The 23,053-nt window shown below is 41.3% G+C and overlaps 3 protein-coding genes across 8 annotated transcripts in view; all 3 read left to right on the forward strand.

Moving 5' to 3' along the window:
* dlgap2a (discs, large (Drosophila) homolog-associated protein 2a) overlaps positions 1-11,566 on the forward strand; it is a 173,319-nt gene extending 161,753 nt beyond the window's left edge. For all 3 annotated transcript variants that reach the window (XM_036962872.2, XM_090220660.1, XM_090220661.1), the window contains exons 9-13: positions 1,370-1,455; positions 1,626-2,068; positions 2,179-2,270; positions 4,708-4,863; positions 5,249-11,566. In XM_036962872.2, the coding sequence (XP_036818767.2) occupies positions 1,370-1,455; positions 1,626-2,068; positions 2,179-2,270; positions 4,708-4,863; positions 5,249-5,455 (984 nt within the window). In that variant the 3' untranslated portion in view covers positions 5,456-11,566. The remainder of the gene's footprint in view (positions 1-1,369; positions 1,456-1,625; positions 2,069-2,178; positions 2,271-4,707; positions 4,864-5,248) is intronic.
* A 261-nt stretch (positions 11,567-11,827) lies between these two features.
* On the forward strand, positions 11,828-17,387 carry LOC110505396 (protein CLN8). Its single transcript, XM_021584587.3, has 3 exons — positions 11,828-11,923; positions 13,540-14,213; positions 14,621-17,387. Exons 2-3 carry the CDS (start codon positions 13,659-13,661, stop codon positions 14,933-14,935), a joined length of 870 nt encoding a protein of 289 aa, XP_021440262.1. The 5' UTR covers positions 11,828-11,923; positions 13,540-13,658; the 3' UTR covers positions 14,936-17,387.
* A 3,010-nt stretch (positions 17,388-20,397) lies between these two features.
* The window catches only part of LOC110505397 (rho guanine nucleotide exchange factor 10), a 91,895-nt gene continuing 89,239 nt past the window's right edge, over positions 20,398-23,053 (forward strand). For 2 of the 4 annotated variants that reach the window (XM_021584590.3, XM_021584591.3), the window contains exon 1: positions 20,398-20,629. The gene's annotated coding sequence lies outside the window, so the exon portion shown is untranslated. The remainder of the gene's footprint in view (positions 20,630-23,053) is intronic. The other 2 variants (XM_021584588.3, XM_021584589.3) reach the window with 1 other exon arrangement.

Below are 23,053 nucleotides of genomic sequence, written 5' to 3' on the forward strand. Positions count from 1 at the left end.
TCTTTTTGTATCCAAATCCGTCTTTAAACTTCTTCACAACAGTATCTCGGACCTGCCTGGTGTGTTCCTTGTTCTTCATGATGCTCTCTGCGCTTTTAACGGACCTCTGAGACTATCACAGTGCAGGTGCATTTATACGGAGACTTGATTACACACAGGTGGATTGTATTTATCATCATTAGTCATTTAGGTCAACATTGGATCATTCAGAGATCCTCACTGAACTTCTGGAGAGAGTTTGCTGCACTGAAAGTAAAGGGGCTGAATAATTTTGCACGCCCAATTTTTCAGTTTTTGATTTGTTAAAAAAGTTTTAAATATCCAATAAATGTCGTTCCACTTCATGATTGTGTCCCACTTGTTGTTGAGTCTTCACAAAAAAATACAGTTTTATATCTTTATGTTTGAAGCCTGAAATGTGGCAAAAGGTCGCAAAGTTCAAGGGGGCCGAATACTTTCGCAAGGCACTGTATGTAACTTCAGGATAAAACCTTTATTGACAGTACTTCTAATAAAGGGACAGCCATACAGGATGGTTCTTGTTTGAAATACAGTCAGGTCCATCATTATTGGCAGCTTTGATCAAATGATTTAAAAAAGACTATAAAATAAATAATACAAACACTGAGCTATATTTCATGCTCCAAAAAATGTGGAAAATTCTATTATTTTATACTAATGCAATTGCTCAATTGGGGTTATTGTCTTGCTGGATGATCCACTTGCGGCCAAGTGTCAGCCTCTTGGCAGAGGGTAACCAGGTGTTTGTCTAAAATGTCACGGTACTTAGTAAAGTTCATGATGCCTTTGACCTTAACAAGGGCCCCAGGACCAGTGGGAGCAAAATAGTCCCATATCATCAGAGATGCCCCACCGTATTTTTGTAATGCAGTCTTTTTTGCTCATCTTTATTAAGGGTGCCAATCATATGGAGAGAGTGGGGTTCAGTTAGAGGATCCGTGCACCCTCAGGACAAACAGGGATCAGTCTCTATCATCCCTGGCCAGCACCATGCACCAATGAACACTAACCAAAATCTGTGTGTCTGTGTCACACACCAAACCCCTGGTGATCACACCTCGGTAACTCCCTAATCAGGTTTTGTAATAGGTTTCTTTTTTTTAAACTACCACCACTGTGTATCTCAACCACGGCAGCTTGTTGTTGGTATAAATCACTGTGCTGAGGGTGTAGACAAACTGGTTGTGTTCGGTTGGGTTCTCTGCCTCCATAAATCACACTGCAGTTATGTTCTGACAGGCCGCTTAGAGTTGAGGAGGTGCAGCACCGGCCCCAAACCAATAACCCCACGGACATCTGGGAGCGGTAATAATGAGAATACTGTTGCTATGTTATTATGCTGCATTAGGTGGAAGCAGCCACCGACTCGGAGTCAGAAAGTAAAGGGTCTAAGGAATACCATTCTGTGGGGATCCAGGTGGAAGCTGACAGACGGTAAAATAACTTTTTTAATAGGTTCCTTTTCCAATTTCTGGATTTGTGCTAATCTTTAACAATGTGTTGTTATTAAAGTCACCAGTCTTTCCTCTTTCTCTACCTGGGTGTGTTTGTTTACAATATCCCTTGATGGCCTAAATATTTGCTTTCCCTAATCTGTGTCTCAGAGGGCAGGGCAGGTTGAAGCGCTCCAACAGTGTAACAGCCTCTGTGCAGGCTGACATGGAGATGGAGGGGTTTCCCACCATGGAGGACAAGGGCCTACAGTTTGGAGGGGGCTTCCTAGGGGGGCACTCTGAGCCCAGCACGCCCACCCAGTATGGGGTGCGCACCGTCCGCACCCAGGGCCTCTTCAGCTACCGGGAGGACTACCGGACCCCTACGGAGCCCCCTTGCCCCCAGCAGACCTCCAACGAGACCACCTGGCAGCTAGAGCCCCCCTCCCCCAGGGAGCCAGCAGAGTCGTCGGGCGAGTCGGGCCGGACGTCCCCCGCCTTGCGGAGGGATGGAAGCTGGTTCATGCAGCTGCTCCACGCAGAGACCAAGAGGATGGAGGGATGGTGTAAAGAGATGGAGGCAGAGGCAGAGGAGAACGACCTCTCTGAGGACAGTGAGTGGGATAGGAGTCATCATGTACAGTCAATTAGCAGACGTTTTTCTCCCATAGAGACTCGCAAGACTTTCCTATGACAGATGATCAGTTGAATGTCTGTCTTTCAGTCCTAGGTAAAATCAGGAGTGCGGTGGGCAGTGCTCAGCTCCTTATGTCTCAGAAATTCCAGCAGTTTTACTGGTTGTGTCAGCAGAACCTGGTGAGTAACAAGTCACTGTGTGTGTGTCTGTGTACATGTGGTATGTGAGCGTGTTTGTGAGTGTGTGTTTAAAAAAAACAACTATTGCGCTACTCTGTGAAAGGAAAGGACACAGTTATATCGACTGCATTCCTGTATCCACCTGCACGGTTCTCTTGTCTCTTACATAGAATGGCTTAGGCCAACAGGTCAGAAGCTTTTAAATGCACCATTGAGTGTGAAAAAATAGATATTTTTTTGTGTTTCTATCTGAGATGTGAACGTCTTGAGGAGAACAATGAGAGACTGTGAATGTACACGTTCCCAATGATGCACTCACAGCTCTGACTAGAATACTGAGACACCCGCCTTTTACATTAAGAACTATTGCCGCAGTCCACTCTCTTCATTCTATCAAAAAACACTCGGAAGGGCTGGAATATCTGGCTGATACTTTCCTTGCCTCTAATCTTACCCCTCTTTATTGATATCAGCCAAATATCCAATATTTCAGATTAAGCCTGTCTTTGCTTATGAAAAAAATGTGTTGCTATTTTTTGCCATATACAGCGGAAATTGCTGCATTCAGGAAAGGCTGAAAAGTGCACAGGGATTATTTAGTTTGAACTAGTCTTTTATATAGAGTTTTCCTGCTTCTATTTCCCTCACTGTAGGGGAGAGGAGAGCAGTTATTAAAGCTTACCCAAACTGCTGCATCTCTCCATATGACAAAGACAGTTTACAAATAATACTGCATACACTTTCAGAACATGGATTTGAGTCCGTTTGAAGAAGTGGCGTCCGCAAATAAGAGGCTTAAGGAGATGTCTAATTGCGCTTTATCGAGCCGTCTCCCCCCCCCCCCCCCCCCCCCCCCCCCCCCCCCCCCCCCTTTTTCCTCCTGGATAACATAAGCTGGAGTTGAACAAGCTTTCAAAGACAGACGCAGAGCATAGCAGCAAGTTTTATTGTGGGAGGAGCTACAGGATTAAGTCATACTGACACAGGCAAGGCTTATATTTCCCAGAATCCTTTAATGTGTCAGCCTCATTCACTCCCCCAGTATAAATTGATGCTTTTGTATTTGTTTGCTTATGCTGGATTGTGTGCAGCCTTCTTTTTGAACCCCCAGCAATATTGATGAGATGAGCCCAGCGCTGTCTTCCCGCTACTTCTTTGGGTCTCTGTGTATCTCCCCTGTGAAGTTTCAGACCGAGACGATGAATGAGGTAGATCAGTGATGGGGTGAGATCTCAGCCTGTCACAGCCTCTCCACACTGCTATGAGTCCCCCATCAGGCCTGATCTGGTGTTGTGCATTCAGAATAGTGACTCAGTGCCTCTACACCCCGCCACCCCCCCACACCTATTTTACCTCTACTCCCAGGCCCCGCCCCACCACTCTATACTATAGTGGAAAACTGGATAAACTTACCCTGGGCTAACTGTCATCTAATTATAGTCTCACAACTTATTGAATGACCCTTTAGCAGGTACTTACTGTATGTACTGTAGTATAAGGTATACTACAGCTTTAGGACTTATATAACTACCAAAGATTTACCTGATATGTATGTACATATACTGTAGGTCTTAGCATCACTTTCTAGTGGCAGTGACCTAAACTATTGCGTTTAGAACTTGTGCAATTACCTTTTACCAATGTACAGCAACTGTATTTCTTAACACTGAGTAAGTACTGCTTACCATTTTTACTTTCTGAGACCTTCCACTATTCATTGTAATTCAGAGTGAACCTGGCCTTTACTTCAGAGCCTATATATTCAGATCTACATCCAGAATGCAGCAGTCTGAAATGCCACCAGACAGTCGGCTGGGATATTGTTGTGCCCTCCAGCCATTCAATATATGAAGCACATAAAGTCACTGAATTAATGGGGGGAGATGGTGACCCGCGACCAATGGGATGCTATGGATCTTATTTCTCAACTCTTAACTTCATAACAGAGTTGGAGGTATTGGTTTAGGTTATAGTCTCGCTAATATTGTCTGTGGGGTCAATAGTGTGACTGATTGTGACTCTAGCCGATGTGATGTGATGAATAAGACTTACTGGCAGTGAAAGAAATGTGAGCCCTCTTCATTTTTTCCCATCCTCAGGGGGATTAGAAGGGATTGCTACTTACTGATCACATTTTGTTATGGCTCATTTCAATGGATTGTCCTCCAAGTCCTATAGTCTAACCATGAGATGACGATGGGAATAAGATGCTTGTCTTTTCTGAACTTTGACCTTCTTGCTCCCATGACTTTGCTGGAAACATTTGTTTTATTATTAGAAAAATATACCATAAATCATTGAGGTTTTCCTCTGTTTGAGGTCTGATAAGGACATCTAGTGGGCTTTGGTAGAAGTGCAACAAATAACTCCTGACGCACACTGGGATTTGAGTATTTGTAGTTCAGGCACTGATGTGGTCCTTTATAACCCCTTGCAGGACCCCAGTGCCATGCCCCGCCCCACCTCTCAGGACCTGGCTGGATTCTGGGACCTCCTGCAGCTGTCCATCGATGACGTAACCGCCAAGTTTGACGAGCTGCAGCAGATAAAGAACAACGACTGGAGGCCCGTGGAGAAGAGCCCAGAGAAAAGGGTGGGTAGCGCTCAGGTATACAGAAGACAATGTATTATTTTTCTGTTGTCTATGGTGGGTAGTCTCAGTCACAGGGGAGACAGGCATAGAAATAGGATCCTTATATTTCTATGGTCACAGATTCAGCTACATTATTAAACCCAGATGTGAGATTACTTAGAGCCACGTAGTAGTGCTGTAGAGTGGTGCTGTTCTGTACGCGAGGACAAATGCTTAGTGAAGCATCACTGGATGTCATTGACATTGTGTTTAACTATGCCGATGTATTTCCAACCACTCAAATGGCTGATATGTCAACTACTGCCTATACAAGTTGAATTCTAGAATAGATTTCGATACGGACAGGATTTTGGTCGAGTTCGTCTCTCTTTCTTCCTGTGTCCAGTTACCACCTGTCGCACCAAAGAAGTCCATGATCGGGAAGAGAGGCGTGACACGGGAGAAGTCTCTTGACCTTCCAGACCGCCACCGTCTGGAAGCACGCAGGAGGCTGATGCAGGCCAAGCGGGCTGCTTCCTTCCGTCAGAACTCGGTGTCAGAGAGAGCAGACAGCATCGAGATCTACATCCCTGAGGCCCAGACTCGCCTTTGAGAGGACTGGGACAGGGGTCAAGGGTGAGGGGCGTCTCCCCCCTCAGACTACCCCTCAACTAGACTCTCCTTTAACTAGCCTTTTTTCTAGACTATCTACTGTACACTTCCCTCCTTTATCTGTCTCCTCATGACTTCACTATCATCACCTTCGGAGTTCATCTCCACTCCAGGCCACACTGAGTAGGATATCACAAAAATCCTCTTCCATCAACAGATATGTATTAGTGGATATACACTGAGTATACTAAACATCAGGAACACCCCCCCCTGCCACTTTTTCCCTCAGAACAGCCTCAATTCGTCGGGGCATGGACTCTACAAGGTGTCGAAGTGTTCCACAGGGATGCTGGCCCATGTTGACTCCAATGCTTCTTACAGTTGGCTGGATGCCCTTTGGGTGGTGGACCATTCTTGATACACACAGGAAGCTGTTGAGCGTGAAATACCCAGCAGCGTTTCAGTTGTTGACATAAACCGGTGTGCCTGGCACTTACTACCATACTCCGTTCAAAGGCACTTAAATATTTTGTCTTGCACACTCACCCTCTAAATGGCACGCATACACAATCATGTCTCAAAAGCTTAAAAATCCTTCTTTAACCTGTCTGCTCCCCTACATCTAAACTGATTTGAAGTAGATTTTACAAGTGACATCAATTGGGGCTCATAGCTTTCACCTGGATTCACCTGGTCAGTCTATGTCATGGAAAGGGCATGTTTTGTATACTCAGTGTATATCTAAGAATTGGTTCATCATTGGTTCATCTTCTCCTTGGTTTTCCCAGGAACAAAGTTTTTTGTTAGTGGAATAGTGTTACATGACAGAATAGCCAACCCCCAAAACTCTCATTAAATTATTCTGGAAGGGTATGTATGTATATTTCAACATTTGCAAAGTGCAATTAAAAAATGTAGCTTTGAAATCTACCAGCAACCGGAGAGAATACAAACCCAGTTACGAATTGATGGCCCCATGATGAGTCCAACTCTTGGTGGAAACCCCTACAATTATCCTACTGTTGTTTCCAATTGTGTTCACAAGATAACAATCACAAAATGATTCAAGTGAACCTATTTGAAAGTTTGAAATACCTCAACTGTACATGCCGCACTGTAGCTTCTGACCAAGAGGCAGGTGGGTCATCCCTTCTGAAATGTTTGTTTTATGCACTCACAGTAAGCTCTGGTTATGTTAAAGTCGTCAAAGTTGGAAAATTCAGCTTTCTACACAGTCAGGTAAAGGTCAAGGGTCATGGTAAAAAATGTGATTTAAAAATGTCTAAATCATTCTCATTACCTTTCTCCATTCCACACTATACTCTACATTTTCCTATACTATTGACATTTCACATGCAATGACATTTACTTGAAGCAGACAACATGTAATACTTTTTTTTCAGAAAAATATTTTACATCATTTCATTGCAGTGGAAAAAATGCTATGGAAGGTTTGCGTAGCTCTTTAAATCAAATATATGGAAAATAATGCACTTTTGCACTTATCATTCTCTGTATTTCCAAGGGAAATGTACAAACAAAGTTCACAACAGTATTGTTGTATTTGAATTGTAAGAGAGGAAATTAATATTCTTAATCACGTGGTTGATTTTTCACCTCAATCTCTCCATGCCTTCCTACATATCGTGTTGTATTAAAGTAGTGCTGTCATTTCTGCAAACATCTAGCCCGTCTCCTACCCTTGCTGCCAACCCAGGAATAACAGTGTCTGTTCAAACAAAACATAAGTTACATTGTTTCATTGATTAGAACGCAGTTTGCACAATCTTGGAGAATGTTTCTATTGTCGATTACCTACCAGACAAGTGCAGTGTGTGAAAAGTATTTGTACCTTTTCTAGGAACTGCTACAAGGTAATACTGTGAAACAGTCCCAGAGGGAAGAGGTATGAAGGAAGAAACCTCTCCAGGATTTGATTTAGTGACTAATGCTTTTTGATACCGGCTGATAACAAAGACATGAAAAATGTGACGTTGTAGAGATGGACTTGTTCTCTCGTGTGTGGATAGCACTGCAGGGAATATGAGTCATTGGAACACTGGGGTTATTTTCCCCTCACACAGCTCAGACATGCACTCCAGAGGCCTACTGTGATGTAGAAGTGGAGGGGACTGTATAGTGCCTGGGTCACAGTAACACAGTGAATGGTAGTGACCAGGGTTTGGATCAGTTCCCGTAAGAGGCTAGAGGAGGCCTAAAAAGGCCTGGGACTAGAGTTGTTGGGGTGAGGGATGAGGTGTGTTGATTTGAGGGGCACTTCTCTTCTCTGCTGAATTTGACTAATACTGTGCACTGTAGTGGAGTATAAACTCGATTACCCCTCGTGATGACAGGCTATCACATACTTGACAAACCTTGAAACCCCTCTGCTGTTGTAGGATATGTTAAAAGGTGATATTACACTGATAGCCACAAGGCTAGTCGGCATCAGCATTGCCAATCCTATTGTAGCTGAGTTATCTAATGTTATCTAAGACTGCAGACATCAGGACAGGCTGATTCTGCTGCAGTCTGGTGTCTATTTTTACTAATAGACTGGAATGGATTTTATAGGTTATATTTTGGGGTAATGAGCCAAGTCACTGGTGCTACTTTTTGCTCAATCGATCCAGTACTGGGTAAACAATCAATGCAACACTTACAGTAGCACTCTCATCTAATTGATACGGCTCTAAACTATCTATTTTTGGGACTGAGAAAATGATGATTGTTTATTTTTGCTAGTAGGCTGCCTACGCCTGGCTTCTATTGTAACTGGTGCAGAGAGAAAGAGACTTGTCTTGCTGCAGTCAGAGCACTGTACCTTTCAGCGGTCTGGAGTCACTTTGTGTCCTGTTTGTGTTGAAGGAACAGTCTTGTTGTGGCACTTTGTTGACAGCTTCAGGAACAGTGTGACTGGAAGGTCACCGTGCCTCCGAGTCCACTCGCCAATCGCGCCGCAGAGACATGACCCCACTGACACCTTCTCAGTGGCCCAACAGTCACTATGTGTCATCTGTATGTCATCCTTACATTGCTAGAAGATACTGTTTTGATAGCCTTGTCCTGGGGGTCAGTTCAATTATAGATGTTTGGAAACGACATAAACAAGGCACATTTTAGAGGACATTTTGTAATGTTTTGCAGCATATTACAGTTGCTTGCAGGATACAGAAAATAGTTGCATTTTCTTTTGATCATTTTAATCTTTACCTCATATTTTATAAAAATGATTTATGTCTTCCATGGCTTCATTTTGTATCATGACTAGTTAGCGTGGATGAAACAAGTGTGAGTGTAGAAACATTCCCTTCCCCGGGGAGTGAAGATCTGGCTGCTGTCTGCATACATCTATCTCAGTGATGTCATTTTGTTGGAGGGAGGGAACCAACCTAGCCAAAATGACAAGGTATAGTAGCTGTAGTGCACCGTTATCTGTCGTGCAGGAAGCCAGGATCTGTGTTGGCAGGTTAGCGATGTTCCCCTGCTGTTCCTACTTCCTACAGTTTTACACAGACAGACGCGCAGCAGTGGCAGAGAAAGACTCACACTGACACATGCTGACTTAGGGGAGGCTGGGATCTCTGCTTTGAGGTGTACTTGGTGTTGTTCCATGCTGCAGTAGTTCTGTAGGTGGATGGAGATGGTAGCTGTGATGGAGGTTGTGATGGGGTTTTCTCATATACCCTAGTGTGCTGGTTACTGAATGGGTGCTTAATTAAGTGTCATCCCTTTGAGGTCCTTGGAAAGATCTACCAGACTGCCTCAAAGGCCCTTGAAAGCAAAAGTGCTGATGGTTGTACTGTATTGCCTCTACTGCTGAGGATAACATGGTAAATCACAGCAGTATGTGGGTTACATAGATCTGGTTCGTCTCTATATCAGCCCTGGCATCCCTGGAGGATACACTCTGATATCCTCGCTGCTTCTTTTACTGTGTGTCATTGAAATGACAGAGGTGTGTGTGTGTGTGTGTGTGTGTGTATTTATATGCAAATTCGTCAGGGTTGGTGTGCTTGCGTGTGTGCAAGCAAGCAAGCATGTGAGTTTGCTTCTATGAGTGTGTACCAAATATTTTAAATTCTCTTCTCTTCCTCTCTTGTTTGCCTTAGTGAGACAGCTGTCCACTACTTTGGCTCATATTTCAGACGTATTGTCTCCTCTACAGTACCATTTCCAATTGGATTCCATCCAGATAACCCTAAATGCTCATAGCAGCATTATGAATGGTGACATGATGGCCTAAGGAATGGCAAGTAGCCCAGGTAGTGAGCCAGCAACTCTGATTGAAAGTTCAGATTCAATCTATACACCATGGCTTTAGCAGCATATTCATGCATAGCTTAGCTCCTTTTTTTCAATGCTTTTATGTCTGTGTGATGAATATTTGAAAGGTTGAGGGGAAATTAAAAAGTGGAATACACAATTTTACATAGAGGATCGGAGGAGTTTATAGTGGATGTTCAGTATTGAAAAGCAGGATGCTCTTTTTTACTACCCTTCCATTTATGAGAGTAATTCTGTACTCTGCATTTGAATTACTCACTATAATGTTCCATTTGATACATACCAGTGCCATTTATAGAATAACAAATTGTGCTATAAAAAATGTATCTATCCTGCCACAGACAACCATCAGTTCTCCACTGTTGGTAAAACTAGATACTTTCAGGATACTCTGCCCTTTCTGAGCCCACCATTACATAACTGTCATCAAAGGGTTGTATTGCTGTTTATCTGCCTGCTTTTGCTGTTCTTCGCTTGTAAGTACAACTCACAGTGCCATTTGCGTCCTTTAGATGGAGCTCAACTTATTTTTTATGTGTAAAAAAATGACATGGCGATTTCTAATATTTTTTCCACTTGATTTGTTACCCATGATCTTTTCCATGACCACATATTGTTTCTGTATGTCCTAATGTGTCATGACAGTAACTCTTGCAGAATACACATGGACACCAGACGGTGTTTGTGTGTCATTTAAAACCAGGCAGTTAATGCCAGGCTATAATGTCCATGGGATATTGTGTCAGCTTTTGTGGTTATAGGGGTTTTGTGCGGGGTGTAAAAGGCCAACTAATTGGGCATGAATTGTCTGGAAAATAAAGTCACTGGTAGATGTAGTTTGTTTTACTTTTTATTTTGTTTTATCGTCTTCACATAAAGCCGACTGAAACTGGTACCACAGATAAACATAGTATTTAGTTTAGCTTCATTCTAATGAAGGCAGCAGAAAAATAATGCCATATTCGTTGATTAGGCAAATGTGGAACTGCCAACTTCTGTAGTTCGCCACTCTTCTATCACATGCTGTGATGTTTATTGTTCATTCGCAACAATCACATGTCCCTGTTTCTCCCAAAAATGATGGATTGGGGTCTAGGACAGTTCCTCTTCATCGATGGCCACACTACATGTTTGTTTGTCTATCTGCTTTTAGTAAATATGAAATCTTTTGACGGAACTTTTTCTTGAATATATTGACATTGTAGAGAACCATCAAGATAGACTTTTACACCACTTCCTTGGTCTCGGAATGTGAAATGACTCAAATTACTAGACAAATTAAAAAGGTAGTTGTTTAGCTAAAACTATTTTCATCTCTTGTATATCATATCTATAGTGAGGATGAATATAATGCCAAATATTCATTATTTGTAAATAAATATATATAAATATATTAATATATAATATATGCCTCATTGAAACTGCTTTTATTAATTTTCTGCTTTTATTAATGTTTTGCTATCAATTTGTTCCTTTGTTCTGGTTATTTTTGATAAGCTGTTATGATGGCATGCAAAATACTGATACGGAATGTATAATTTGTTTATTCATTGTCTTTTAGTTAATACTGTTACATTTAGAAATGAATTATTCACCTGTTTATCAAAGATGCATTTATATATGTTTTATATATTATAGTGTTTACTGATTTTCTCACTGTATTTTTTTCTGTTATTTTAAACACATCACTGTAGTTCTGTATTTTACACATTTTTCAGAATTAACTCTTTGAAGATTTTGCCTCTTAAAAGTAGTTTAATCATTGCTGATATCATCTGATGTAAATACTTCTGCAATTAAATTTTTTGATGAAAAACATTTAAAAGTTTGAGGGACTGGGTAGTGTCTCGTTATTTTCTTTTCCTCCCTCCATTTAAACAAGTAGGTACTGCATGCAATGTAATGAACTAATTACTGAACTATATGAAATGATCATGCCGCCTATCATACTAGATATAGAGAGGACAATACCTAATTAATCATTAAAAAGAGCCTCAAAACATACAGATGAGATGCCGTCATGTACATTTGGGCCAATAGAAACACGGTATAATGCTTGCCAATAGGAGAGCAGGGAAAATATCACAGGGCGGGATTTCCTCTTGTCAAATTGAATTCATATGATAACTAACCCGCTTCTAAATTTACAGACAGCTCTGTTTGCCAATAATGGACGAATAAGGTAAGTTATTATTAAGATTTTTAAGACCAAAAAATACGCTTTGCTACAATGTCTCTGCAAATACTGTTGGCTTGTTAGCCAAAGCATTTAGTTACGTAACATTATGTTCGGTTACATTTGAGAATATAACATGCAATAATGTTGCAACTGAGGTATTGTAAAAACGTGGAGTATTTCCAGAGACCATTTAGTATATGTTACAGATTCCAATTTGTTGTGGCTAACGTTAGCTAACTCAAGGTGTTAGGAGTTAGGTAGGTAAAATGGTTAAAGGAAGGGTTAGCTAACATACTAAGTAGTTGTAAAGTAGTATGTAGTTAAAGTTCCTTATCTAAAATGCTAAAGTTGTCTGATGGGATTCAAACACACAACACGTTTAGGTTGCGAGATGTTCCCATCCACCCTGACCAACCATCCTTTGGGTTGCTAGACGTTTGTCTTACATGCCCGACCTACCACCCTCCTATAATTGTTGCCTTAAAAGTAACCTATCTTATGTAATCATATCAAAAGTAACATGCCATACTAATTTACGTGTCTCGGATTTACATTTGGCTGTGTTACGTTCATGGGACTCCCGAGTAGTACAGCGGTCTAAGGCACTGCATCTCAGTACTAGAGGCGTCACTACAGACACCCTGTTTCGAATCCAGGCTGTATCACAGCTGTGATTGGGAGTCCCATAGGGCGGTGCACAATTGGCCCAGCCATTGGTTACAAGTTACATTTATGAGACCAGTCTGATCGCAATTGTGCCAGAGTGAAAGAACAACATTAACAATGTTACAGATTTTAGTAAAGTGGCCTGTGTTTTTCTTTACTCTGTAACAACGTATCTAACTGATTGAGCTGTTGGTACTGCCTGGTACTGCCTGAAACGAATTCATGCAGAATCGTGGTGATGTTCCTTACAAGCCAGTATGTTGAATAAAATGTTATTTGAACATATTCTACCGGTTGTCTGTGCGGTTTGTCCTTCAACTGCTCAACCTCCCCTAATTCAGAATATACCATTTTCAGTATCATGGCATGCTTGGTTCAATAGCTTTTGAGGAGAGAGAGAACTGAATATCCAGCATAAAACTAATTTGACCATACACCTACTGGCTCTCTAAACAGTTTGGTTAACAATACTTTCCTGTAGATATTTTGTCTCAAATTTCCAGCAGCTGAAGGACAAACCGCTTCTGTAAATGTAATTTTATTAAACATTCTGGCTTGTAAGGAACATTTACACAATTTTGCAGGCATTAGTTTCAGGCTGTATATACCAATTCATTGTGAATTACAGCCTGATTAATCAGACTAGGTTGTTAAACTCAATTGACACATGGTCAGACGAATTTCCTCAGATAAACAGGCGCCTGGTATCTTATGTTATCGTCTGTCAAACGAAAGATGTGAAATCACTCACTTCTCCATTCTTGTGCCTCTGTCATTTCAAGCATAGCCATAAGTTAACATACCAAAATCACCTTATCTTGGGTCAATAACTGATGTTTTTGGTTGGGTATAGAAAGTTCTGTTCAAAGGTGGTCTTATCTTGCACATTTTGACATGTCATAACTATTTTATGAACATTGACCATTGTGTGTTGGCTTTAATTTATTTTGCAGGATGGTTTATAACTAACCCATGGGACACCTTCAGTGATTACTGGTTACTCAACTCTGTGAGAACTCCGCGGGTGTAAGAGCAACAGACATTATCCACCATCCCACCCACACAAATCAACATGACCTCCCAGCAGGCCAACCCTTTGCCGGCATTCAAGAGCCCCGCTGACCTTAGTCCGGACTACTTCTCTTGGGTCCTTCGCCTCCAGATCATCAGCCTGGGCTTTGCCTTCTACACTGCCATTTTCTTCCTCTCCCACCTGGTGTCCACAGCCCTCTCCCAGACCTACCACTCTCTGCTGGCCAAGGAGAAGGTGTTCTGGAACCTGGCGGTCACACGGGCCGTATTCGGCCTCCAGAGCACGGTGGCAGGCTTACGAGCGCTAACTGAAGACTCTGCCTTGTCAAGGGACAGGATAAGAGGTCAGGAGGACTGGTCGTGGTTCACCGTGCTCACCGCCACGGGCTTCTTCCTGTTTGAGAATGTGGCGCTGCATCTCTCCAGTGTGGTGTTCAAGTCCTTCGACCTCGCTCTGGCTACCCACCATTTCTTTGCCCTGTCGGGGTTCACTGGGGCTGTGGTCTGGGACTCACTAGGGCATTACCTGCCAATGGTCACTCTGCTGCTGGAGATGAGCACGCCTTTCACCTGCATCTCCTGGATGTTACTAAAGGTAGAGTGTTTGTCTTTCTTGTGTCTTTCATCATATACAGCAAAATGTTGTTTGACTCCATTTGTGAAGCTGTACTGAAAGTTTTTTTTTACACAGTTGTTTTGCTGGTGGGCTAGACATAGAATGCACAGAGATTTCGATTCCTCTTTTCTGTTTACGTACTCAACACTGAGACCTTGCCATGATATGGAGCAGTGATAAATAAAGCTGGCCATTCTGAGACAGGGGAACTTCTAGGCAAAAATGGACCCAAATCACATGAGAATTCCACTTTTGTTTTATTGTCCAAGATGTTATATGCAATCCATACATTGTTATAGATATCCCCAAACACTGTGGCAGTCTTTATCCCCTACCCAATCAGTAAATTTCCTTCTCTAAGTATCCCTCTCTTCTCTCCCGTCTAGGCGGGCTGGGCAAGGACCCTCTTCTGGAAGGCCAACCAGTGGGTGATGATCCACATGTTCCACTGCCGTATGGTGCTTACCTATTACATGTGGTGGGTGAGCTGTAGTCACTGGGGGGAGATGAACATGTATGTGGCTCTGCCCCAACGAGTCCTCTTCTACACTGGCCTGGCCCTGCTCACAGTGCTTATCAACCCCATCTGGACACACAAGAAGACCATGCAGCTCCTCAACCCTGTCGACTGGAACTTCAGCAACAAGCCATTGCCCAACGGCCCCAGTGGAGAACGGGAAGAGAAACCTCATGAGAGCTAAACTGAGCCAAGGACTGTGATCCTGTTTTGTACAGTTATCTTTCTTTTACTATGCTTGTAAAGGAGAGGAAGTGTGATTCAAAGTGAGAAAGTCTAACTCTGGCTTTTAAGTTTTGTAATGGAGAGGAAAGGCCATTTTAAATACTATTTTCTTACTAACTCTGGCTTTTAGTGTTTGAAGTATTTCAAGTTTAACTGAACTGTGTTTTTAAGGTTCTCAGTATACAGTGCCTTGCGAAAGTATTCGGCCCCCTTGAACTTTGCGACCTTTTGCCACATTTCAGGCTTCAAACATAAAGATATAAAACTGTATTTTTTTGTGAAGAATCAACAACAAGTGGGACACAATCATGAAGTGGAACGACATTTATTGGATATTTCAAACTTTTTTAACAAATCAAAAACTGAAAAATTGGGCGTGCAAAATTATTCAGCCCCCTTAAGTTAATACTTTGTAGCGCCACCTTTTGCTGCGATTACAGCTGTAAGTCGCTTGGGGTATGTCTATCAGTTTTGCACATCGAGAGACTGAATTGTTTTCCCATTCCTCCTTGCAAAACAGCTCGAGCTCAGTGAGGTTGGATAGAGAGCATTTGTGAACAGCAGTTTTCAGTTCTTTCCACAGATTCTCGATTGGATTCAGGTCTGGACTTTGACTTGGCCATTCTAACACCTGGATATGTTTATTTTTGAACCATTCAATTGTAGATTTTGCGTTATGTTTTGGATCATTGTCTTGTTGGAAGACAAATCTCCGTCCCAGTCTCAGGTCTTTTGCAGACTCCATCAGGTTTTCTTCCAGAATGGTCCTGTATTTGGCTCCATCCATCTTCCCATCAATTTTAACCATCTTGCCTGTCCCTGCTGAAGAAAAGCAGGCCCAAACCATGATGCTGCCACCACCATGTTTGACAGTGGGGATGGTGTGTTCAGTGTGATGAGCTGTGTTGCTTTTACGCCAAACATAACGTTTTGCATTGTTGCCAAAAAGTTCAATTTTGGTTTCATCTGACCAGAGCACCTTCTTCCACATGTTTGGTGTGTCTCCCAGGTGGCTTGTGGCAAACTTTAAATGACACTTTATGTATATCTTTAAGAAATGGCTTTCTTCTTGCCACTCTTCCATAAAGGCCAGATTTGTGCAATATACGACTGACTGATTGTTGTCCTATGGGCAGAGTCTCCCACCTCAGCTGTAGATCTCTGCAGTACATCCAGAGTGATCATGGGCCTCTTGGCTGCATCTCTGATCAGTCTTCTCCTTGTATGAGCTGAAAGTTTAGAGGGACGGCCAGGTCTTGGTAGATTTGCAGTGGTCTGATACTCCTTCCATTTCAATATTATCGCTTGCACAGTGCTCCTTGGGATGTTTAAAGCTTGGGAAATCTTTTTGTATCCAAATCCGGCTTTAAACTTCTTCACAACAGTATCTCGGACCTGCCTGGTGTGTTCCTTGTTCTTCATGATGCTCTCTGCGCTTTTAACGGACCTCTGAGACTATCACAGTGCAGGTGCATTTATACGGAGACTTGATTACACACAGGTGGATTGTATTTATCATCATTAGTCATTTAGGTCAACATTGGATCATTCAGAGATCCTCACTGAACTTCTGGAGAGAGTTTGCTGCACTGAAAGTAAAGGGGCTGAATAATTTTGCATGCCCAATTTTTCAGTTTTTGATTTGTTAAAAAAGTTTGAAATATCCAATAAATGTCGTTCCACTTCATGATTGTGTCCCACTTGTTGTTGATTCTTCACAAAAAAAATACAGTTTTATATCTTTGTTTGAAGCCTGAAATGTGGCAAAAGGTCGCAAAGTTCAAGGGGGCCTAATACTTTCGCAAGGCACTGTAGGTCTGTTGTCTCTACAAGACGTGGGTGAAAGGGCCTTTGATGACAAGAAATGTCATAGGTGAACTTAGTTTTATAGTAGAAAAGTGTTGGCCTGACCTGTATGCCGTTGGTTATTCACCGGTTTTGATAGTGTTGCTTTATTGAGTGGGAGTGCAGATGAACAGAGAGAAAGGCATATTATTGTTCTGTCTACTCGGTTCAGCTTTCAGCAGAAAGGTGTGAATGTACTAGTTAACCTCTCTGGAATGGGGTGTTGGCTTGTTTGAAGTTCCCTGATGCGCCAGTGGTCTTTGCACTTACTGGTAAAGTGTGTGGTCACTCAAACACTATGTGCTGAGCAAAGACCAGTCCATGAGGCAGCAGATTTACTCGCTGAGAACAAACTCAGTGACAGACTGAGACTGGGTCACGATTTGGCAGATGAGGAAAGTCTTACAGCTCTCGAACGTCATTGGAAGGCAAGCAACTTCTTTCTATATCGTAAAAAATGCTCTCTGACTTGCTTCAGAGTGGACTGTAATGTGTGCTGGTAGTGTTGTGTGCTCTAGTTGAATCTTTATCAATTCATCTAATTTAATCTTGAGAAAATGGTTCCTGTATTCTGTGGATGTCTGAGTCATATCTTTGATAGTGGGGTTGACTTAATAGTATAGACTCCTTGTAGACTCTAAACGTGTGACAGTGGATGCTAAGAGAGCTGTGAGAAGCAGTGTTTTCAGCGGTGGTCACCAAAGGGAGTGGATAGACTCCGGGGTGGCAGGGTAGCCTAGTGGTTAGTGTTGGACTAGTAATCGGAAGGTTGCAAGTTCAAATCCCCGCGCTGACAAGGTACAAATCTGTCGTTCTGCCCCTGAACAGGCAGTTGACCCACTGTTCCTAGGCTGTCATTGAAAATAAGAATATGTTCTTAACTGACTTGCCTAGTTAAATAAAGGTAAAACAAAAAAAAAAAATATATATATATAACAAGCACCACGGTGCAGGCCAAATGGATGGTGATGTCTTCCTTTTGTTACTTATCAACTCTCTCTACCGCTGATCTGTCGGAAAATGAAGTTGGGGGTTAATTCTTTGAGTAATCTCTCCTTTGTTTGCTATCTCCTAGACCTTCTATAAACCTGCAATTTAAATCCAGTTCATTCAAGATTCACGTGAGATGGAGTGTGTGAGTTTGAACCCTTAACCTGATTGTTTGTGGACAGATGCATTTCAGTCCTGTAGTCTAGCATGGAGCTTTTGGAAACTACTCATCCACATTGACCTACATCCAGACTGCCATACTGTACTTCACAAATCATCTCTTGACTTGAGAGGTGTGGAAAATAAAATAAGAATATATCAATGGTACAAACAACTTATGACACCAAGGCATTACACCGGTGTGCATCACGGTAATGTCATTATACATTTTGAATAGCTCCCCATGTGTTTATGCTAGAGACTTACCATTTCTTGCAGTGGCTGCAGCTCAATCCCCTCTTTCTTCTGATTTATAAAGCTTGCGCCCATTCCATAATATGGTGTTTGTGAAAGTGGTATTTCTCTACACAAAGGATCCAGACAAGAAAATAGTCACGGAATCATCTGTAAAACCCGAACTGTTTGAGCTACAAACTAAAAAGTCACCCCATGGAAAGATGAGACTTTCATGAACACGATGGTGTCATATGTTTTTCCCTTTGTCACACGCTTCAGGAGAGTCGTCTGAAGGTAACCCTGGACCGGCCTGTAAAAATGGGTTAAAATTTTCACTAATAAAGTGACCAAACTTGGGTCAAATTTTTTATGTCTCTCGATATAGGAAAAATACTTCAAAACCTTGGTCCTTTTGACTGTTTTGCGATGTACAAATGTGTTATTCAATGTGTTTTTTTATGGGCTATAGCAGTAAAGGCCAAATTCAATGTTTTAATTAAATAATTTATATATACAGTATTTATACCTACAGGGGTCCTAAAATTCAAAATCAAATGGTTAAATGATACATTTTATGGTCATCTTTTAAAACAATTCCATATGTGAGCTTAGTAGATATTGCGATCTAAGGGCTCAGACCCACACTGGTTAAATACACTTTCATTCTCATCTAGATGCTCTTTAGGAAATGGTTAGGTTCAATCTGCTTTGCATCATAGGTTCATGTTATGTCTAATTCTGTTCAAATGTATTTCATTAGACATTTTCACACTCAGTATTACATTAGTCATATATCCTAGAACTCTGCTGGTGTTGGTTAGAAAGGATAGGGTATTACAAGTAATTCACATGGGAAAACCTCAACATTCATTACAGTATTTTCATAGTCTTAGGTAATGAGTTTGTAGTTGATTCTTTAGGGTTGAGTGGTTAGAGATGAAAAGGGGGAACAGGCATCATCTCTTGTTTAGCTTGCTTTTATTTTTTTATTACAATAGATTATTGAATTCAAATAGATGCAAGACTGAAGGCCTTCATAGCCATAATTAACCTAAACTTTATATTTTTAAAATATTTTTTGAATTCGGGTTTTATTATTAATCTTATGAAGTAAGTCTTGTTGTTTAGTCGACATGTTTGCCTGGCATTAAGAATATAGAAATACAATAAAGAAAATGTACACAGTAGCTTTATTTTAGTTGGTTGATGCCAGCTTTAACCAAATACAATGGAGTTATTTATGGGTTCCAAACTTGATTATTTGTATTTCCAGTGGGTATTTTGTCATTCTTTCTTTAAATGTTTTCTACTACGATACAGTCTAATTAGTTCTGAGCTTGTATATTAACAGTGTTGGATTTGCCATTAATTTCTACTATTGTCTGTCAGTATGAAGTTGTGATGGATGCTCACACGTTGATAGTGTCATTTTCTCAGACTACCATTCAAATCTGTTCACTTTAACATTAGCTGTCAATAAAAACTTTAACATCCTCTTTGTATTGTCTAGTCTATATTTTTGGGGAAATGCATGTTTGTTCTTTATTAGAAACGTTTTTATGGGGAATGAGTTACTGCTGTGTGCTCAATATATTCAAAGCAATATATTATTTATCCACTAGATGGCATGATAGGATTGGATGTACCTGTCTGGACGCTCAATTATCTCAATGCTGGATGGACAATGGAAACTGCCGCACTTACTTTCTGGTGCTTTTCAGATGTGTGGGGAAACTTTGAGTCTATGACTTTATATATTACAGATTTGGAATATCACATTTTTGTCTAGAATAGATGGACATCTGCCTGGAGTTAGTAACGTTTTGGGAATTGTTTACTGTTGATTTATTTACAGCCAGAATAAATACTTTTCACTTCAACGCAATATTGACCCAACTCACCACAGACCAATGGAACTCACTCATATGTGCCGAAATAAACAAACGAGTGTGTAGTAGGCTAGTTACTTCAACTTCAAATTTGACGTGGCAAAGTCAGATTATGATGAGTTTATAAAGTGGGAACATAGATCAATTATATAGATACATCAAATAGCTCACATATGGTAATGCGTTCACTGACGACTGACTAATGCATGCACAGCTATTCCAAGGGAGCCACCTCACTGATCACGTGGTACACATTGTCACACACGTACTTCATCCTAGGCGGGACCTCAGGAATGTGATTGAGTGCCCCTTCGGCCAATTAAGGCTTCGGCCCCCGAAGTCTCCACCAATGACTAAGGAGGAGGCAGTCTCTTGGATTGAGTCTAATTACATTTGCAAAAGCTTAGGAAAATGGAAAAACAGAAAATTCACTTGGTCGAGCAGAAGTTCATGCTCAGTGTTTTGACAGAGATTTATTTACACATATTTACTGTAGAACTAGAAGGACGTTGTTCATCAGGAGTTTAAATATGGTGAGTTTTTTTATGTTATGGGACTTCAAGAGTGTTTGAAAGTGGTTTATATGTAATTTTGAGACTTTTCAATACAGTAGTAACCACATGTTTAGCTGTATTTGGACGTGGAAGGTATTAGCGAATAGACCAGATCCTACTTTCATTATCCAATTAGTTTTTTCTCTGCGAACAAAAGTGAGTGGTCGATCCCTGCTGCGCTGTTATAACGTGGCAAAATTGTCTTTGCTAACATGTATCGTATTGTCAGACGAGATGCAGTGTATTGACTTACAATGCATCGTCCTAGTTGGTTCTTTTTAGCTCGGCTGCTGTGAACTGTTTGTAAACCATTGTCGCTTCATCTTTATAAGCAAGGCAAAGAGTGCATTTTCTAACATGTAGTATGCACAGCCTTTCATCACTGATTTTTAGTGTCAGAAGTTGGCAGGGCCAGGGAGGGGACATGGCTGTCATGCAAGTGACAATCTTGTGATGAATTGCTAGATGTTCTCTACAAACTCAATGGCTGAAATTTGTGGTGCCCATGTTCTTTTTCAAGGGTGCAGGTGCATGATATCCTTAGTCATAACATGGATTGCATACCAACAAGTGCAACCTGAATTGTATTATTTTTGTCCACTCCAGACCAAGACACATACATATCTCTCTCTCTCTTCAAACTTTGTACAGTGTATCAACGTTTGATTCAAACAGTGAGTCCTTAGAAAGTGTTCCAGAGCACTCACCCCTAACTCCACTCTAACAAATTAACTTAGTCATGCCATGCATAGCATTCCTCAATAAAGCAAGTGCATGACTCTAATGATCTGTAACTTTCTTTGGTAACACCTGTATTAATCAGAAAAGTCCAATTTAATCAAACTGTTGGTCCAAGTTGTTAGAGTAGCCTGCAACCCCATCCGATCAAAGAGTACTTCAGGAATCTATGTGCCTTGGGCCAGGCTGCTAAAAGATGGTTTTGATACGGTGAGCGCTTTGATCTTCTCTTGTATTGTCTGGCTCCGTGCTTGTCCAGTTCACTTTTCATCAGAGAGTTGGGAGCCTGTGAGATTTGCACACACTACATGGTCATTTTCTTAGCAAATAGCCACGTCACTTGGCTGCTGTGAGTACAGATGTCTCCACCCCCGATAATGACTCCTAAAAAAGGATCTCTGGTATTTAGGACCAAATCCAGGTGATGGGTCTCGTGTAGCAAAATTGTGTTCGTACATTGGCTAAAAATAGAGACTGAGCTAGAAAATTGTATCATACAATGAAAGTAATTCTGCTTTGAAAGTTGATAAACGTAACCCCACTTTTGAGAAAATGGCCGTGAAAGATTTGGTATTCCTACTGTAGAGCTCCGTCTACCCCCATTCAGCATCGTTCACACCCTCTTAAGTCTTGGCCCCATCCATCTCTTTAAGGATTCAGTGTAGTGAACAACCTAAGAATTCACGACTAAAAGTGGTGCAAGTAAAAGCAAAATATAGTAGTATAGATTTACTTTATCTAGTCCTTGGCCTATATCCTAATCTGACTTTGGTGCAGGCCACGTTGTTCTTCACATTAACGTCTCTGGTAAACACACACTTTATAAAATAATATTGAAGTTTGTCACATGCACAGGATACAGAAGGTGTAAACGGGACAGTGAAAGAGTTACTTGCATAGTGGAGTCTTGTTTAGACATGTAGCTAGCTAGTTAAACAATTAACCATAATTCCAAATCTAATGCTGCGTTCAAAACAACTAGGAACTCTATGAAAGATATAAACTTTTATACATTTTAATTTGAACGTTCATCCAACTCGGAATTCCAACTCGGGCCTCTTTCTAGAGCTTCTACGTAGATCATACACGTAACGTTACCTAGCGAGCCAGCCAGCTAACGTTAGCTAGTTACTATTAGTTAGCTAGCTAACTAACAGTAAGCTTTAACTTGCAATGAAAATTACTTAATGACAAAATTAGAAACGGATAATATCTGAAAATGTCGCTTGACTCCTACCCGTCCGTATACATGGATGAACGCTTCTCCCTCTGTCATGGTTGCACTAAGTTTGAATATGTAGGCAGGTGTTTTCTACAACAGCCATCTTTTTGGACTCTGCATCTGGCAATCATCTCTCTGCTTCCACTGGGCATTCCACTGATTTCAAAACTCAGTCAACTTCTTCTGTGACAAGGACACCGTTTCTTCCCCACCACCTCCAGAAAGTAGTCCATCGCAACGTTTTCCCACTGAGCTTTGTCAATAGTGCTATTCACTTCGGGGCAACAATGTTGAGAGCAGTAGCAAAACTTTTTCAGTTCTTCATGATATCTTTAAAAAAAATCAGCAGTAGACAGGATTAGCCACACATACTTAGCAGCTTATGTTTTAGACAGAAGCATGCTACATGGCAGACCAATCTGAATTCATCTCTCGGCATGTCC

Source organism: Oncorhynchus mykiss, chromosome 25 (assembly GCF_057628025.1).
Source record: "Oncorhynchus mykiss isolate SJ-2025 chromosome 25, ASM5762802v1, whole genome shotgun sequence".
NCBI classification, from domain to species: Eukaryota; Metazoa; Chordata; class Actinopteri; order Salmoniformes; family Salmonidae; genus Oncorhynchus; species Oncorhynchus mykiss.

Bases quoted from the DNA above. Each gene is read 5' to 3' on its own strand.
- LOC110505396 (XM_021584587.3), top strand. From the start codon at position 13,659: ATGACCTCCCAGCAGGCCAACCCTTTGCCGGCATTCAAGAGCCCCGCT. The intron at 14,214-14,620 runs GTAGAGTGTTTG...TCTCCCGTCTAG, and splicing joins TCTCCTGGATGTTACTAAAG to GCGGGCTGGGCAAGGACCCT.